Below are 20,975 nucleotides of genomic sequence, written 5' to 3'. Positions count from 1 at the left end.
TTAAATATTAACTCAATGTTTTTTTATACTTAAAAACTTTTTTTACTAATTTTTTATTAACATGATAACTATTTTAGGAAATTAAAAATGAATTTAATACAATATTTATTAATGTATTCAATGAATAAAATACATTATTAATTTATCAGTGAATAAGATTTCTGAAAAAGAATTGCAACATTTAATGCTTGAATAATTACAGGATGATACCATAAGGTTTAATTAAATAATCAAACCAATTCTAAAAAGATTTTCAGAAGGCATTACCATATTATTTTTTATTGTTTATTAATAAAATGTAAAAAATTGTGAGTCATTCATTATAACTCTTTTCGCAGATGATACAATTATATTCTGTTCCCCACAAAGCTAAACATCTGGGTTTTTTATTAAATGAAAAGTTCTCATGAGATGATCAAATTGATTTTCTTTGCAATAAAATCAGGCTGTACTCTTTTAAACTAAAATGCTTTAATAAAATACTAAGCTTGTCATTGTTGTTAAATGTTTATTTATAATATTATTATCGTTATTACTACATATAAAGTATAATATCACCTTGGGGAACTTCTTCAAAAAATCAGAACGAGTTTTTAAGATACAAAATTCAGCTGACAGATGATTATCTGGCTAGTATGTAGCTGATTATCTGTCATACTTAACCATAATCATTGACAAAAAACATAGCAGTTATTATTGTCTATATAACTGTATTTTTTTGTGTGAAATGGCTCCAAAATGGCCTATTCATTACACAGTAAACCCTCGTCCCTGTTGTGATAAATGAAAAGCCTGACCCAGAATTTATGAGAAAGTCAAGCCTCCAAATCTTTCCTAAAATAAAAATTCATGAATGTTCATTCATAAAAACATTTAATGGGGTATAAATTTTGTTTTGTTTAAAACAAAAAAACTTTTATATTAAACTGTACTAGCAATTAATTAAATTTTTTTTACGTAAAGAAATTCGTCTATCAATATAAATAAATGAACTAAATTTTTTTAAACTATATAATAAAAATAAAATTACCTTACATCCATGATCACTGCTAAGTACAGAATTATGTTGGGTAAATGTAATTTTAGAATCAAGTATTCTAAGTAAAAAATCAACAGGACGTGTCAAATTTGTGAATATTTCATCAACAACAGTAACGCCAGTATTTGTTTCAGCAGCTAAATCACCACCCTTTTTCAATAAAGCACTGAGACAATCCTTGTGGCCAGAGGATGCTGCTTTATGCAATGGTGTACAACCAGCCTGCAAATCATTAAAAACCATGTAAGATAACTTTTAAATATTTATCATTTCAAATGTTCTGCATTTCTTATTTATCCTGCAAATATGAGATATCTCTTATCAAATACGTAATACAATTCTTAACTGTGGAAGAGTCCTCTGCCGATAATTTATTGAAAATAAGTGATTTACAGTTGCAAAGTCTGTTAAAAATTAAAAGATTTTGACAAATGTTATTTTTTTTTTGTTAAGTATTATGTGCAAGGAGCAGCTGAAACATAATGCACACTGAAATGTAAAACAGGAGAAAACAGTGTCTGTTCTCAACTGCAAAACTGATATGAGCTGCCATCTTGAGTTTCATTCCTTTCCTAGGAACATTCCAAAACTCACTGACCCATGCAATCTAATTTTCTGTCACGTCATCATTGTTATGTAGTATAATACACCTGCCACGTTAAGGCATCTAACACAATATGCTATGATTGAATTTTTAACAGTTGAAAACATGGATGCTACTGACATTCATCGTCATCTAAAAGCTGTTTATGGTAATGAAACTGTTGATCAAAGTACTGCAAGTAGGTAGGCAATAAAATTTCATGCAACAGAAGCTGGTAAATCAAATAATGAGGATAACCTCTTAGCGGTCAACCAATAAGAAGCACCAAAATCAGGTGGATGAATCAATTCAAAATGACTGTCACATCACATAACAGCGCATCGCCACCTGGATAGTCATTTCAAAAAAAAAAAAACATGAGAGTAGGACACATTGTAAGACTGGGCTACACTGAGTCAACAGAGATTTTAACCTTGAAAAAATTTACTACATCAAATAAATTATTGGAATGGGTTCGGAAAAATATGTAGAATAAAAATGTGCCCTAGCAGACATGAGCAATTAACTATTTAATTTATTTATTAACAAATTAAAGTCAATAACGACTTTATTTTTAATCATATTTAAAAATAAAAAGCACCAATAGATAGCTGAGGAAGTGTTGCATAAAAAACTTCCCTTTACTATTACTTTTTTCTACGAAAAGAGTACCCGGGAGGTTTATCATGTTCGACAATCCAATTTACTCGATAATTCCACAAAACAATAATGTTCAGCCACACATATTACGTGCAACTAGTAAGCTTTTATGAAGATGAAGTCTGAACTTACTCCACACCCTCTGTATGGAATAGGTTCAGATTACCTTCTGTACTCACCAGATTTGGTACCCTGTGATTTTCACTTCTTTTCACAAGATGGATATTAAGGGTATTCATTTCACTACGGATGCTGAAAAGAAGGATGCAGTGAGAAACATTAATTTTTTAATTACCTGTTCTGATTTACCCACATTTCTCTTCCAGGTCATTATTGTGGATTGTTAGAAGCTGGGAAAACAACACACTGATTTATTACCTCAACTGATCCAAAACACATCACTTCTATCCAAATTTCAGTTCATACATTCCGTCATTGATTTAACCATCATGCTTTTGCTATGATTTGTATTCGGATTAAATATTCTTTAACAAGAATGTAACTAACCTCAAAAAAGAGTGACTTTTTTTGTAACAAGCTCTTATAACAAACAACAAATGAATTATTATTACAGAAGAGGTGTACTGTAAAGCATTCACTATGCAATGCTTCATATTGTTCAAAATATAATTAATAATGTACACAAATGAGATGTGATAAAAAAATTAGAGTTACACGTTGGCCTTTCGACTGACTTCATCTTTTTCCCATTTGATGATACTACTGTCTATAATATACGAGGTGCTACCCAAAAGTTCAGGGAATTTTACCATAAAAATGAAATAGCTTACCATAATTTATAATTTCCACTGTCTCCTTCAAAGTAATCCCCTTGGGCATTGATACAGTGATTCCAGCATTTTTCCCGTGATTCCATGCATCCCTGGAAGTCTGCAGGTGTAAGTATTCGAAGCACGTTCTGTGTTTCTTCCTCAATCTCCTCAATTGTGTTAAAACGACGGCCTTTCGATTGAAATTTTATTTTCGGAAAGAGAAAAAAGTCGCACGGGACAAGGTCAGGCAAATAGGGTGGGTGGGGAATCACTACCGTCTTTTTGGAAGCCAAGAAATTCTGAACGGCTAGCGATATGTGCGCAGGCGCGTTGTCATGGTGCAGAACCCAGCTGTTGTTACCCCACAGATCTGAACATTTGCGCCTAATGCTTTCACGTAACCGCTTCAAAACTTCAACATAGAACATCCCATTAACAGTTTGACCAAGAGGAACAAATTCCTTATGGATAATGCCTTAGATGTCGAAAAAAACAATCATGGACTTCACATTGCTGCGAACTTGGCATGCTTTTTTTGGCCGCGGTGAACTTGGCGACTTCCACTGCGACGACTGCTGCTTAGTTTCAAGGTCGTACCCGTACACTCATGTCTCATCACCGGTTATGATGTTGAAGATGAAGTTAGGGTCATCTCTTGCTGAATTTTTCAATTCACTACAGACAGTTACGCGATTTTGTTTCCGGTCGCTGTTCAACAGTCTCGATACAAATTTTGCAGCAATGCGTCTCATGTTCAAATTGTCCGACAAGATGCGTTGCACGAACCCATATGACATTTGTACGATTGCACAAACATCATGGATTGTTTATCTACGATCTGCAATAATAGCCTCTCGCACTTTCGCGATGTTTTCCGGTGTTGCGCTGATGGTCTTCCTGAACGCTCATCGTCATCGACTGTCGTTCGTCCATCTTTGAATCGTTTGTACCACAAAAAAGTTTTACTTTTACTCATAGCATTGTCACCAAATGCTTCCACAAGCATGCGATGCGTTTTTTAAGCGTGAAGCAAAATTTGATCCAGGTACTTTGCTCTTTAAAATCTGCCATCTAGAAATTCCCTGAAGCAGTAAAACACAACATTACACAACCGCACGGAAGTCAACAATGCAACCTCTCACTGTCACAGCTATTGGAACATTGATTCACAAAGAGTACTGTTAGCCTCATCTGGCAGGTTGTAACAGCACCCATCGGATTGGTCTAGTGGTTAACGCGTCTCCCCAAATCAGCTGATTTGGAAGTCGAGAGTTACAGCGTTCAAGTCCTAGTAAAGCCAGATATTTTTACATGGATTTGAATACTAGATCGTGGATACCGGTGTTCTTTGGTGGGTTGGGTTTCAATTAACCACACATTTCAGGAATGGTCGAACTGAGAATGTACAAGATTAACACTTCATTTACACTCATACATATCATCCTCATTCATCCTCTGAAGAATTATCTAAACGGTAGTTACCGGAGGATAAACAGGAAAAAGAAAGAAAGAAAAGCAGGTTGTAACAGCAATGTTTCGCGCGCGAAATTCAAATTCCCCAAACTTTTGGGTAGCACCTTGTATATCAATACTTTCAGCCATATTAAACGTATTTAAAATTTTACAGCCGAGTAATTGAGATATTTTATTACAAGTGACAATTTATTTTGTTTGAAAATGATGGAACAAAAGATCTACATTAAATTTTACATAAAAAATTGAATAAAGTACAGAGAAATGGTGAAATCACTCTGCTCCTGATTCATTCCCCATTTCCTATAAATGAAAAAGCTTAGTGATTGTGGAGACAGAGAAGCAGCTTGCAACCGGTTAAAGTTGTACCTTATTAATCATAAGTAGAAGATTGAAAATTCATCTTTTGATAATACAATCCACAAAGGATATAAAATCCTTGCTTCAAAATTTTGAACATAGGGTCATTGAAGAAGTGTCCTAGGCCTTTTCTTGTCTTAATATTTATAAATAATTTTCCATAGAATACCACACTATTCATATTTATCTATTTTGTACATGATGCCACTGTATGTATAGCTGAAGATAATTATTTTAAAGGATAGAAAACTCTGTGTTATTAGTTTAAAAAAATATAATTTATTAAAGAAATAATAATTATCTAATTTAAAAAATAGATAAAACTATAAACTGTTCAATTGTTAATCCAGTTGATCATACTGCAATTTTTTAGAATAGTAATACTTCGGTCACTTAAAGTGTAAAATTCATAAATTTCATGGGATAATCAAATCAATTTTGTTTGCAGCATGATCAAACCACATTGTTTTGCTCTGAGTGTTTTAATTGACTGTCAAGCTTGTTGTAATAATAAAATATTTATAATGACTACATTGCATCTAAAATGTAAGTACCTATACAGCTAAATAATTTTTCAACTAATTTAATTTTAAAATGTCACTGTAATAATTTTTTTACTTATTAAGAAAAAAAAACATAAATTTTTTGTTTCTTTAATATGTATTATTTAAATAAATACTCAAATATTTAGCAATTAACATCTTTAACAGATTATTATTTTGTTCTTTTCTGGTTTTATTTACTTATTATCTTCACATAATTAAATCCCATTATTTCAGAAAATCATTATTTTTATGTATTAATATAATAAGAACCTCTCTTTTATATTTTTAGTATTTTACTTTCTAATGTCGCTCTGATCAAAGTTTTTGCAAAGATTCCTGTGTTCCTTCCAGGCAAATCCTGAAGCAGTCCCTTTTTGAAGAACTACAAAAAGATTTGTAGTTCTGGTGGAACAGCAAATCCACCATATATGACATATTTATGTAACATATAAGTATGCTGCAATTATTAAGTTATTTATTTTAATTAAAAGTACTAAATCAAAATTCTAATGTTTTAACTAAATATGCTCTATTAAGCTAAACAACCCATTCGTAACTTGTAATCTGCTTTTATCTGTTAAAAAAACATAACTGAATGTTTCTTAAATATTCTAGAGTGGATTTCCTGACAACAAGAAATAATCTATATACTAAAGAACAAAATTTTAAAATGCTTACTTTATCAGGATAATTAATTAAATTTTTGCTACACTTCATTAACAGAATATTAAGAACATCAATATTGCCAACACTAGCCGCAATATGGAGAGGTGTCTCACCATTTATTTCTTCAGATTCAATTTTAGCATCCTTGTCAATAAGAATACGAGTAGCCGTAACTGAACCAATTTTTACTGAATGATGTAACGGGGTACACTTAGTATTTTCACAAGCAATGTTAACAAAAGCACCTTTTGAAACTAACAGATCTACAATCATCTCATATCTGTAATAAAATAAATACAGTCCAAAAAAGTAAATAAAAATATGCATACACACATACACACACACACACACATACATACACACACACACACACACACACACACACACACACACACACACACACACACACACACATACATACACACACACACACACACACACACACACACACACACACACACACACACACACACACACACACACACACACACACACACACACACACACACACATACAAATATATATTTAAATTCTATTAAATAAAGAAACTACAACAGAATATTGAGGTAGAACGTATCTCACCTTAATTTTTCATTCAAGCAGGATCCTTCATTCTCAGTAATTATTGAAATAATTCTGTTATTGCATAATAAAAATACTAAAATAATGAAAATTTTATATTAATTTACATGAGTGCTGCTATCTGTTACAGTTTTTATTTTTCATTCTGTACTAGGTGGTTTATTTAACAGAATTTAAATGTAATTTAACTGTACAGAGGAATAATATGAATCTTAAAAGGATTAATTTCAGTAAAATAATTAATGTATATATATTTTTTGAATATTCAAATAATTCAATAACATCTTGACCGATCTGATAATAAGATTTAATATTATATAAAATACAAACCACCAAACAATTAGATAAGTTAAACTTCTCTTATTAATTTTTAATAACTAGTTTTAACAATATCTGGCATCTTCAGTTTGTGTTAAATTCTATTTTTATAACATTAAAACTTATTATTTTTAATAATTTGTCATGTTGTTTTGAAAATTGTAATATATTCCCACTTTTGTAGTTTAAATAATATTGTAAAAATATTTGTACTTTTGCTTCATTACTGGAATAATCTTCTAGATTGTACTTTTATAATATTATTTAAATTATGACAATAGAAAAATATTGCAATTTCTAAAACAACATGACAAATTATTAAAAATAATAAATTTTAATATTTAAAAATAGAATTTTATCACACCAACTGAAGATGTGGAATACCATGAAAACTAATTATTAAAAATGAATAAGGTAAGTTTAACTTATCTAATTAATGTGTTTGGAGTTTTGTATTTTATATAATATTAAATATATATATTTATTATAAACCTCCTATAAGATATTAGTAGATCTGAAGAAATTATTTATTTGATAATGTGAAATTTTAATAAAATTTGCAAAGTTTTAAGAAAGTCTGTACTTAAATGTAGAAAGAAAATAAGTTATTTACATACTATACATAAATCAGGTACCAGTTAATAGATTATCTTTGCAAGAAACAAAGCTTTGATTCAGACAGAAATGAGACAATGATGTAATCTATTTCTGTTGTTTTTTAATTTGTACATTCAAGAAGTAATACAATAAATGAAGGAAAAATTTGAGGGCAGCAACTAGCCAGGGAGAAAAAGTAATAAAGTTGTTTTCAGAACAGAAAAGAACGGAGAATTTTATTTAAATTTAATTTTGTTTAAACCCTTTAAAGATGCTACGACTTACCCTTTAAAGATAAAGATGCTACGATTTTCTGATGATATAGTAATTCTAGCTGAGAGTAAAAAGGATTTAAAAGAAACAATGAATGGCATGGATGAAGTCCTATGCAAGATCTATCACATGAAAATAAAAACGAACAAAACGAAAGTAATGAAATGTAGTAGAAATAACAAAGATGGACCACTGAATGTGAAAATAGGAGGAGAAAAGATTACGGAGGTAGAAGAATTTTGTTATTTGGGAAGTAGAATTACTAAAGATGGACGAAGCAGGAGCGATATAAAATGCCGAATAGCACAGGCAAAACGAGCCTTCAGTCAAAAATATAATTTGTTTACATAAAAATTAATTTAAACGTCAAGAAAAGATTTTTGAAAGTATATGTATGGAGCATCGCTTTATATGGAAGTGAAACTTGGACGATCGGAGTACCTGAGAAGAAAAGATTAGAAGCTTTTGAAATGCGGTGCTATAGGAGAACGTTAAAAATCAGACGGGTGGATAAAGTGACAAATGAAGCGGTATTGCGGCAAATAGATGAAGAAAGAAGCATTTGGAAAAATATAGTTAAAAGAAGAGACAGACTTATAGGCCGCATACTAAGGCATCCTGGAATAGTCGCTTTAATATTGGAAGGACAGGTAGAAGGAAAAAATCGTGTAGGCAGGCCATGTTTGGAATATGTAAAACAAATTGTTAGGGATGTAGGATGTAGAGGGTATACTGAAATGAAACGACTAGCACTAGATAGGGAATCTTGGAGAGCTGCATCAAACCAGTCAAATGACTGAAGACAAAAAAAAAACCTTTAACTGGCAATACTTACTGATTTTTTTTTTTATTATAATTTTTAATTAATTCAATTTAGCACCCATGCAGAGAAAAAAGCTTCTTTAGAACATAAATTTATTCATACATTAATAATTTTAAAAATATGACTAAGAGACACATGTTAAGGAGTGTAACACAGTCTGACAAAATTAAATACATTGCTGCTGTTATAATCTACTGGTAAATAATGAAATTAATGTTTGATCATATATTATAAATGATTTTAAATTAAATTAATGAAAGTTAAGTGTAGAAATTATTTGAAGCAGTTTGGTGCAACCAATAACGAATATTACTTTAAAATCTTGGATTCAAAAAAAAATTAATGATACTTGAAAAATATCAATCTAAAATACTTCATTTTTAGATGATTTGAACATCTACTGATTAATGACAACAGATTCCATACATATTTACACCCACAACGTACTATTATTGAACAATAAAGTAGTTTTGTATTTATTTTCCAATAACTTTTATTATTCCTAATGTGTTTGTTACAATCTCTTCAACTAGTGAACAGTAAGCAACTCTTCCATAGCCCTATGAGATGAGTATGATATGTACGACATGTAAATGAGGTGTAGTCTTGTACAGACTCAGGCAGACCATTCCTGAGATTTGTGGTTAATTGAACCCCAACCACCAAAGTACAACAGTATCTACTGTCTAATATTCAAATCCATATAAAAGCAGCTTTTACTAGAATGCTATAGAAGTGGTATATGCTAATTTTTTGACTTGTAACTATAAAATTAATATAAATTATATCAATCTCTTAAATAAGGATAAAATATTTTTTTTAAAATCAGGTAACACCAGCGTATGATGTTATAAGAGTGGATGGAGTGAAGGTGTTGATGTTTTACATTCATTCCTGTGGTAACATCGATATTATTACATTTTTCTGAGAAAGGTTATGGACAACTTAAGTATAAGAGGCTCAATCAAATTTACTTTCTCTGATGTTAATGTTTATGATTATCAATCATTGAGATGAATGAGATGAGATATCACTTGAGCTGAACATCATCTGCATTTTTAATTTGTTTGGCATGTAAATCTATCATAGCATATTTGGCTCTATGTAGAATGCAACAGGAAACCATTTCACAGATTACCTTCCATAGCAAGCGTGCTTACCACTCTTCAGAAGAGCAACAGCATTTCAGAAGTGACCCGTATTTCATATCGAGTCATTGACAAGGATAACAAGGCAACAGATAAGCCAGAAAGAATTTTAACACATTATTTATGATTCACCTAGGACTGTGTTGAAAAAAAATATAATTAATTACATATAACAGCTGTGAAAAACTATGATATATTTTGCTCTAAGAGCAGAGAAAATCAATATAAATTGTAAAGATTAAGTAAATAGTTAATATTTAAAAAAAAGTAAATCATAGTCATACTATTTACACTGCTCCAAGCAATCAGCTGTGAAAAACCTTGATATATTTTGCTCTAAGAGCAGAGAAAATCAATATAAATTGTAAAGATTAAGTAAATAGTTAATATTTAAAAAAAAAAAAAACAATAATTTAATATATAATCAATACCTTTCAATGGTTAAAGTACTACTAGTATTTGACATTATCATTTCATTGACCAATAATAATAAAGGACTCACACCATTTTCATCCACAGCATTTATATTTGCTCTATATTCCAACAATAACTTAATGCAATTAATATGACCACTTTTAACTGCCTCATGTAATGGTGTATATCCCCAACTCCTAGGTACTGGCAACTAAAATAAAACAAAAAATACATTAGATTATTGTTCAGAAGAAAACTACATTTTACTCCACAGTTTTTTTAAAGAAAATTTTTCAAAACTGTAAATGTAATCATATTGTTGCATGTTCTCAGCTCGATCAGGATATTGTAAATTGTAAATTGCTTACACTACAATTTATTGTTTAAAGAACATAAGTAAAACAAGACAAATCATTTAATAGACAAATCATTTATTGTTGTTGTGCAGTAATCACAACAACAATAATAATAACAGACATGATTACATACAAAACAGAATTTAAAGTAATCGTCAGGATTTATTCTCAGGTAGATAAATAATAAAAAGCAGAATTCAGTCCCATTGACAAAAGGCATTAGCATGATCATTAGTCTTGTATTAACAACAATAGTACAATAGATAAGACAAGTATAAAGTTCTTCCACTGCAAATAGCTTTTCTGTTCAGAAATAAAACTACCCTAACAATTTATGAATGAACTTTAGTACATTAACTCTTTCACTTATAATCTAACAATAACTCACCGAACCATTTTTTTGTTTTTGTGGACTGGAATTTACTTATGACGTCACCTTAATCGCGTTGAATTTAATTCACTTCTTCACTGACCTCCTCGCAAAATACTTTCACTGACTGACATCTTGCAGAACTCTCCTTGCAGACTCACATCATAATATGTCGCTTAGACTGATTTTGCATACTCTCCTTGCAGAATGACATCATAACATCTTGCTTAGACTGATTTCAAATGGTCTTCCTCAGAGTATTTATACTCCTATCCTCTTTACCTGCCAGACCAGACCCAACTCGAAGTGTGAGAATGATTGTCCGGCCTCATACACTCTCATGAAATTCCTACCCTGGTCTGGTAACTCTTTTCATGGAACATCTGTTTAGGTGTATCAGTGGTCAGAATTACAAAAGACAGTTGTTAAACGGATTTGTTACCTTTACTAAAAGGATTTTTCTTTTATCCCCTTTTTGGATTCCTGCCATTATTATATTTTCTATTACTTTCCTCTTGATTGGCAGGAATCTGTTACTCAGGTCTGTTATACTAGTCTTCTTATAATATGTAATACAACAAGCAATTATTAAAGTATTTAATTTTATTACCCATATTTCTAATTCATTTATTTTCATCTTTTACAAAAAATATAGTAATAATCAACTTAACAATAAATACATTAAAATAAAAGCTAAAATTAAGTGATGCAAGTTTTGTAGTATAAAAAAAAATACTAACTGTAAACAGGAAGCAGAACTTGTTACAGTATTTTTCTATAAGGATTATTCAAATACTTAAAGTAAATATGAAATTACATGGATACACACAAGGCTTTCAAGCAAAAACTCATGAAGACATTTTTTGTTACTGCATACACATTTAATGTTTGAACTCTTGAAATCATCAGTGTAATCAGTTCTAATATTCATAAGAAAATTAAAATTACAAAATACAATCTTATAACTTATCTCTGGATTGAACTTTCTTATGAGAATTTTTACAATAATTGAATTAGCACATAAAAATGATGAATTATTTTGTTGTCCATAATACAAAACAAATAGAAAAAGTAAAATATTAAGATTTAGTCCTTTCAGAAATTTCCAGACTCAAACAATTTTTTTGAAAATGCAGGCAAATACAATCTAACCCTAAAGAAAAATCTTGATATGAAAACCAATAAACACCGGTTTTGTTCTCTATTGGCAAAAACCTGCATAAACATTTACAAATGCTGAAAATAATAAAATGATCAGTAATGATCCAAAGTCCTGAGAAGTGAAACCCACCAACATTTTGAAACGTTTTTACATTTTTCACTTCCAAAAATTAAATGAATTCATAAATTATAAGTATGACCTTCTTGTATACACAGAACCTTTGAATAATTTTTTGCTACTCAGATCAGATGACCTTAAAATAATAAAATAACATGTCTCGTTTTTGCCAGATATATCTTGGTATCATTAATACTGTCATCAGCTCAAGCCCTTGGGGGTTGAAATGTAATAAAAATCCCATTTACTGAATCCTTCTGAGCGAATCCAGTAAATACCATCATTTGCATTTCTAAGTGAAAATTAGAGATAAAATTCTAACTTCTGATAAGGCCTTCAGCACAACACCAGCCTGTTGTAAAGTTGCACAAATTGTGTAAAATGCAAGGTAGCTTTTCTAGGAAAAATTAAAAATACAATCCTCATCCATAAGCTCAGAAACTCCATATATTTTTGTCCACGTAGAAAAGACCATGGAGTGATAAAATCATAGAAATATTTTTTTTGGGACTTATCGTAAAACTTTTAGTATTATCTTGTTCATGCTTAAACATGAAAAATTTAATTATTTAAATAGTAAAATAATAATAATATTATTAATAATTTTAAGAAAGAAGACAGCAAACTTTTCTGGTGTTGTGTCTTACATTCAACAAAACTTTTAAATGGAAATAGTACAAATAAATATAAGTAACATTGACTTAATGTTAAATACAAACTGTGAATATTATTAATTGAACAATTTTACTGAAATTGAACTTGTTTTGTTAAGTTAATAATTTTAAAATTAAACAAATGAACATAAAAATTGTGATTATTATTTTAAAATATAAATTATTAAATGATTATTTTTATTATTAATAATAATAGTGAAACTAGTGTTTTTATTACTTAACCTGACTGAGTACAGAAAGCAGATTTGATCCACATTTGTTAAAAAAAACAAAATGCTCATAAAAAGTTTAGGTCCAAAATCTCCTTGATCAAATGATTTTCTTACCTTAAAAATTACTGAATATTAAATAAACAATTAAAAAACTCATCAAAGCCACAATAAAAACACAAAACATCTATAACAAAAAATGCATCTACATAAACACAAAAATAAGACATTATAACTCAGTTATCCAACCAGAAATACTTTACGGATGCGAAACCATATTTGGATCGTACCAGACAAGGTTTACCAACAAACTGGAAAAGATTGAAAGACAGATTCTACGTCGATGCATCAGGAAAAACATTAAAAAAGACGGGATTTGGAGAATTATTCCAAATGAAGAGATTTAGAAAACTATCATCCCAATAACCAATAAATTTAGAAAGAAGAGAATTTCCTTTCTAGGACATATTTTCAGAATGGAAGAGACCAGACTTATCAGACGGATAATTGAACTTTTCTGGAACAAGAAAAGCAGACCGAACTGGTTATACGAAGTACAGAAAGACATGGAGGAATTAGACATAACCCGTGAAAACCTAAAAACGAAAACCGGAAACTATGAGAAATTTAAAAATAAAGAAACAAGATTCCTATCAAAACCCAAGAAAACAATAAGCTTTTTTGTACTCTGAACAAGAAAGGGCAAGAAGATCTGAAACCCTTAGAAATTACTGGCAAAAAAGAAAAGCTGAAAAACAACAAATCAGCAAGAAAAGAAAGAACTTGCCAAAAAAAAAATAAACTAAAGTAATCCATTATGGTCTTAAAAGTAATTAAAAAAAAAAAAAAAAAATTAAAATTCTCAGTAATAATATTTGGGTCACCTTTTGATTCCCTTGCATGACATCTATCTCATATAACGTTTTTAATATCAGCTACAACTTGAAAAAAAAATGTTTAAATTGTTACGTTAGGTCTAATGGGTCTAATTAATACTAGATGTAGTTGGATTTTTCAATCTGAATATTAAAGTCTAAAGATATTTTAAGTACAGATTCCATTCACCCCTCTTGTTTTAATCCGAGTATAGTGTAGTTTGCTGTGATATTAAACAAACCTAAAAAAAAATTATAGTATATTAAAAAAAACATGGTTACCGTAATGATTCCTTGTTCAACGAGGGTCAAAAATTAGGTCAAAGTCTGAAGCTACAATTGTGAGTCAAACATTATCTACATTTTTTGTTCTACAGTTTATTTACACAAAGGCAGCTGCTTAACATGTATATTGTTTTTCTACATAGACACCACTGTAGTCAATGCACTTGGTCCAGTGGTCCACAAGCTTGCATATTCCTTTCAAGAAGAAGGTTTTCAGTCAGTCATGAAGCCATTTTGGACCGCTTCCTGCATATCTAAGTCTGTAGAAAATCAACAACTTTGCAAAACACTCCTGAGTGGCCCAAACAGATGAAAGTCAGAGGGAGCAAGACTGGGTGGGAGCAGGAAGGGTGTTCCAGTACTTCAAAATTCAACTTGATGGTTTGAACAGTGTGTGGCCATTGGCATGGAGCAACAATACTTTCTTCAACAATAGACTATGGAAACTGAGCTTGTCATGGATGATTTGATACTCACAACCGTGACTGATGTTCAAAGAAAATGCTACCTCATCGACGGTAACTTGCCTATTCACCAGAACCATCTCTCCAGCTAACTGTATCTTGTCATCAGTTGTGGAGGTTGATAAGCGTTCTTCTCCCTCTTCATGCATCACACTTGTTCAGTCTTTTAAACTCTCAATCCACAAAAAGCACTTTTATGTGATAAACCACTGTGCCTGTATTGTGATAAAAGTTTATAATGAATTTCAGCCCGTTTCACACTTTCCGACCAGAGAAATCTGATCACTGCGTGTTATTTTTCTTTGGTACAAACTACTAGCAGGGCAGATATGTTTACACTATAATAACTGGAAGGCAAGTGACACGATTGAGATCAAATTTCATACACATGACTGAGTCATATAAACTCTAAGCAACCATGTGTTGAAGGCAGTACGACAATCTTGAAGGTCTGTTAAAGTGAAAGTGTATATCATTTTTGACTTGCCCTCGTATTTATACACTCAAATATTTGTTGTAAATATATGCCTCCGTCTCCACTACTAAATTTTAATAAATTAAAACTTTTGCCTTATTATTAAGTATTTTCATCATATTAAAGTTCAATTTTCTACAGCCACTATATTGAACCTTCATTGACTTTCTGGAAAGGGGTAAAACAATAACTGGACACCATTATTCATCTTTGCATAATGATTTATCTAAATAATGAAATAAAGAAAAAACAAACACATTTGACAAAAAAAAATTATTTTTCATCAAGACAAACATACCAGTTGTGATTCTTACAGCAAAATTGCTCTAACTATTATGCAACAAAATTCTTCCTACTCCTCAGATTTAGCACCTTCAGAATATTATTTTTTCCAAATATGAATAATTGAAGTGCTGGATTTACAAATAATGTTAAAGTTATTACCAAAAAATTTACATATTATGAAGACTTAAATAAATCATGTTATAATGATGCAAGTTTTTTAACATACGTTATTAGCAGCAGTCACTTCTCTTGCACAATCCATTCCGTGAGAACACCGAAATAAATTATAACTGCCATCATTTTTCCACGGCATAAGTACATATCGATTGTTTGGTGATGCTCCAGCTTCCAGTAACAGTCTAACAACATCCTCAGAACCTAGTATAGCAGCATGATGCAATGGAGTTCTGCCAATTTTATCACAACAATTTGCCTAAATAACACATATTTTAAACATAAGATTAATTTTCCAAGAATTGACTTTTCACTAACTGACATTTTTTAATATAAAAAAAATTATATGCAGCTTTTTCTTTCATACCCTCTTTTTTCCTAATTTTAAACAGAAGTGATATGAAATGATTTTCACAGCCAAATGCCTTTCCTAACATCAAACTATGAGGAGGAATGATATTTTCAGTTTGTTAAAAAATGCCATGTCCAATTATGTTCCAAATCAGGAGAACATTCCACATAAAAGAGAGAAGAAATACTAATGCTTCACAACAGTTTTTATGCAGCTATTACATGACTTTCTAAAAACTATACATTAAAATGATCTTATATCAAAACGTGCTTATTTTTCTCTACTTATTTAATTAAACAAATTATATAGAAAAACTTTTGCTGGTAAATTTGTTTAGAGGAATCCATTTCAACAAGGTTTCAACCAATATTTTATTGGCTATTTTAAAAAAATTCATATATTCTTTTTAATATAAAAATGCACTTTCATGTTTGAAGCTCAAAATGACTGCTTTCTTTACTTTACAGTTTTTTGTTTTTGCACGGTAACTGTGTTTGCTATCATTACGATTGGTTCCTATCAAAATGGGGTTAAAAATAATCTATTAAAAAAAAAATTAAAGACTGCAAGTTAATCTCAAATGAATTTTTACCTAACTAATGACATATGGGTTAAATTTTAACAAAAAAAGGAAGATATTCCATTTTCAAGAATTTTTAAAAAGTAACAGTATTATATAAGACCAAACATTTATAGATCTAGAAAAGGCATTCGATAACGTAGACTGGAATAAAATGTTCAGCATTTAAAAAAAATTAGGGTTCAAATACAGAGATAGAAGAACAATTGGTAACATGTACAGGAACCAAACAGTAACAGTAATAATTGAGGAACATAAGAAAGAAGCCGTAATAAGAAAGGGAGTCTGACAAGGATGTTCCCTATCCCCGTTGCTTTTTAATCTTTACATGGAACTAGCAGTTAATGATGTTAAAGAACAATTTAGATTCGGAGTAACAGAACAAGGTGAAAAGATAAAGATGCTATGATTTGCTGATGATATAGTTATTCTAGCCGAGAGTAAAAAGGATTTAGAAGAAACAATGAATGGCATGGATGAAGTCCCACGCAAGAACTATTGCGTGAAAATAAGCAAGAACAAAACCAAAGTAATGAAATGTAGTAGAAATAACAAAGATGGATCGCTGAATGTGAAAATAGAAGAAGAAAAGATTATGGAGGTAGAAGAATTTTGTTATTTGGGAAGTAGAATTACTAAAGATGGACGAAGCAGGAGCGATATAAAATGTTGAATAGCCCAAGCGAAACGAGCCTTCAGTCAGAAATATAATTTGTTTACATCAACAATTAATTTAAAGGTCAGGAAAAAATTGTTGAAAGTATATGTTTGGAGTGTCGCTGTACATGGAAGTGAAACTTGGACGATCAGAGTATCTGAGAAGAAAAGATAAGAAGCTTTTGAAATGCGGTGCTACAGGAGAATGTTAAAAATCAGATGGGCAGATAAAGTGACAAATGAAGAGGTGTTGCGGCAAATAGATGAAGAAAGAAGCATTTGGAAAAATATAGCTAAAAGAAGAGACAGACTTATGGGCCACATACTAAGGCATCCTGGAATAGTCGCTTTAATATTGGAAGGACAGGTAGAAGGAAAAAATTGTGTTGGCAGGCCATGTTTGGAATATGTAAAACAAACTGTTAGGGATGTAGGATGTAGGGGGTATACCGAAATGAAACGACTAGTACTAGATAGATAGATCTTGGAGAGCTGCATCAAACCAGTCAAATAACTGAAGACAACAAAAAAAAATAAGACCAAATATATTTTCTTTTATAAACAATTGGAAATATTTGTAAAATATTAAACTAAGTTTTACCTCTGAAATTTGCTTCACATTCTTTACAAAAATTCTCTTAAGTTTAGAAATTTGTGAAAATTGCACTTTTAACGTAATGTCTCAATGAGAAAAGTATAAACATATGATCTTGATTGCATTTTATTACAACATCACGTGTAAAATATTTGATGGCAATCTGACTGTAATGTTAGATACAAGAGAAACATTTTAAAAACTGCATGTTATAGATATTTCAGTTCAAATTAAACATTCCACTATTTTTAATATTTGCACATAGGTGAAATATAGCACATAAAAAAAGTTGAGTACGTGTTACTAGTTTGTTAAAATATCTATTTTTCAAACATTTATTTATATTCACTGAAATTAAATAGTTAAACTTGTAGTCATATACATATACAGACAGATAACAACTCTAAATAAAATGTAATTTAGTAATTATCTATATACATATATATAAATTCAAAAGCATAAACAAAATTCAGCTTAACCCAACAAACTGCATAATTAATAAGAGCTCTTACCTTATTATGTTTCTTTTTCTGTCTTTTTTTTATAAAAAGCTAAATTTAACTGAAAGTTAGTTGAATTTTGTTTATGCTTTTGAATTAATTTGGATAAAAAAACAATTTATTTTACTAAATTAATATATATATATATATATATGTAAGAAAAATTTAATATATATATATATTCAATATATATATATATATGTAAGAAAAATTAATTAATTTACCTTAGCACCATGATTTAAAAGTAATTTAACTATCTTAACTGCATCCTGCTGATTTCTTAAATATGATGCTAATTGTAATGGTAACACCATCATTGGCCCACTGCGACAGTTTACTATTAATTCACTATTATCACAATTTTCTAGAACATTTCTTACTTCATCATAATTGGACCAATGTATCGCAGTCATTAGTTTTGCAACAATATTGCATTTATTGTTCTCTTTAAATTTGACTTCCATTTTCCTTGATTATTTTAATAAATATAAAATATCGAATAATGTAATGGTGACAAATAAATATTAAACAAATAAAAAGATAAAAATAGAATATTCCACATCAAAGAGCATAATAAATTTTATATCTCTATTTAAAAAATAAATCTGTATATGACAGCTTAATGCTTAAAAACCTTAATTCTCATAACTAAATAATATTTCTTTATAGGGAGTGTTGTTCAGTTGTGTTTTTTGCTTATCTTTATAGAAAATGTTTTGTGGTTTAACAAAATATATATCCATACTTATCATAATACCAACTGATAACGATAAATAATAGTAATATATAATAATAGTAATAATTAAATAATATTTCTAAACAAATTAAGAAAAAGTATTGAGAAAAGGTTTTATATAAGATTCTGAAATAGAACACAAATTTTTTTTTTACAGATATTCTATGTATTTGCTATCTTCCTTCATTTCCATCCTGTGCTACTAATCTTTTTAACTCAACATATTTTTTACAGCTTAAATCTTTAATTATCAGTTTTATATATTCTAATTATTGTTTTCTTCTACAGATATTGCCTTCTACATCTTATCGCTAAATTAACTAAGCCTGGATATTGTTAAAACATAGCCCATCAATCTTCATTTTCTTTTCAAGATTTTTTTTACAAATTTATCTCCTTTCTTAATAATCTTAAGACCTCCTCATTTTAAATCTTATCCTTTATTTTATTCTTTTTCACTGCTTTAAAGCGCTGCAGTTTTCGAAAATATTTTCAAGAATTTTATTAATTTTTTCCTTACGCTTTTTTTATGATTTAGTAATTCACTGAAGCTTGTATTTGGAAATATGGAAATGAATTTTATAATGTATGAAAGTTCCACGCCTGACCAGGAATTGAACCTAGAACTCCCATTTGGATGAAAGTCTGAGATGCTATTGTTCCATCGTGGAGATTGGTAAATTAGTTCTTACATCTAAGAGAGGATTCGACAGTAACAGATTTCTTTTCTACATGAAAGCTCTTTTTGCTTGTTCCATCTGCATTTGATATCTGCATTATTTTACACATCCTTTGTGTTTTTACTAAGTAAAAATTCTGCATATTTCTTATACATTATATTCCCCTAATTCTTTATTATCTTCCTTTCCATTATATTTCATTATCTTTGTTTTACATTTATTTATTTTCAGGCTGAATTTCTTTTCTATTAATAAACTCATTACACTCAGTATTTCATCAGTGTTACTGCTTTTATACATCAGTTAAAAAGTAATAGGGGGTCAATCTCTTATAACTTTCTGAATCAGAGCTTTGCATTCCATGAACTGTAGCCTTCTTATTTTGCATCATACGGAGGGTCGAAAAGAGCTTTTTGGAAAGAGTAAAGTTGGAATTTCATTTTAGCGTATTCAAAATTAATTTTGTTACATCACCAAATCTTGTATGCTGAAGTTATGTTTACAAATTGTTGTTTTTTTTCAAATTTCAGGTCCAAAATAAATAATGTTTTTTTACATTTTAATTGTTAGATACTAGTAGTACTTATAGAAAAAAATGGACTGTTACCGAATGTCCATTAAAAAAATGGCCGCCAAATTGTAAGATTTTGAAACTGTCTCATTTTTGGGACACAAAAACTACATGTGGGACAAATGGTAAAAATCTGAAATGTTTAAAACAGTACTTTTTATGTACTTTAAAACGATATAAAATTTATTTTGTTATTCAAAGGGGTTGACGAGTAATGGAGCCAACAAAACCGTTAAAAACATCGTTCTTTCCAACCGTAAACGTATCCAAAAATATTGATGTTATGTATTTCTTTCAGATTATACAAATTACAACTAAACTCATTACAATGAATAAATTGATAATTAATAAATAGTCAATTACAGAATGATAAACAATTCAAATACATTAACAAGTTATTCAATTTGCTTTTACCTTATTTTACTCCTGCTAATAGAATTTATGAATAAATCTTGCACTTTTTGATAACAAACTTAACCCAACTTAGTTCTCCTGCCATTTTTTTATTGAGTAGAACTGATAAGTCCTTATTCATCTTTGGTGTAATGTTGTGTCCTTTTCCAGTAGTTGATACAAAAAGCTCTGAAGGCGTGAGTACCTTAAA

At 29.8% G+C, this 20,975-nt stretch overlaps 1 protein-coding gene across 2 annotated transcripts in view; it reads right to left on the bottom strand.

Annotated features, from left to right (window-relative positions):
• Nucleotides 1-19,052, bottom strand: part of LOC142333935 (transient receptor potential cation channel subfamily A member 1 homolog) — a 39,000-nt gene extending 19,948 nt beyond the window's left edge. For both annotated transcript variants that reach the window (XM_075381560.1, XM_075381561.1), the window contains exons 1-5: nucleotides 18,609-19,052; nucleotides 15,753-15,959; nucleotides 10,272-10,465; nucleotides 6,112-6,379; nucleotides 1,031-1,261 (exon numbers count right to left, since the gene is read on the bottom strand). In XM_075381560.1, the coding sequence (XP_075237675.1) occupies nucleotides 1,031-1,261; nucleotides 6,112-6,379; nucleotides 10,272-10,465; nucleotides 15,753-15,959; nucleotides 18,609-18,848 (1,140 nt within the window). In that variant the 5' untranslated portion in view covers nucleotides 18,849-19,052. The remainder of the gene's footprint in view (nucleotides 1-1,030; nucleotides 1,262-6,111; nucleotides 6,380-10,271; nucleotides 10,466-15,752; nucleotides 15,960-18,608) is intronic.
• Between the last annotated feature and the right edge of the window lie 1,923 nt (nucleotides 19,053-20,975).

Source organism: Lycorma delicatula, chromosome 13 (genome assembly GCF_047948215.1).
Source record: "Lycorma delicatula isolate Av1 chromosome 13, ASM4794821v1, whole genome shotgun sequence".
In the NCBI taxonomy this organism is placed as follows: domain Eukaryota; kingdom Metazoa; phylum Arthropoda; class Insecta; order Hemiptera; family Fulgoridae; genus Lycorma; species Lycorma delicatula.
Note: the sequence above shows the minus strand (reverse complement) of the source record. Positions and strands in the feature narration are given on the sequence as shown.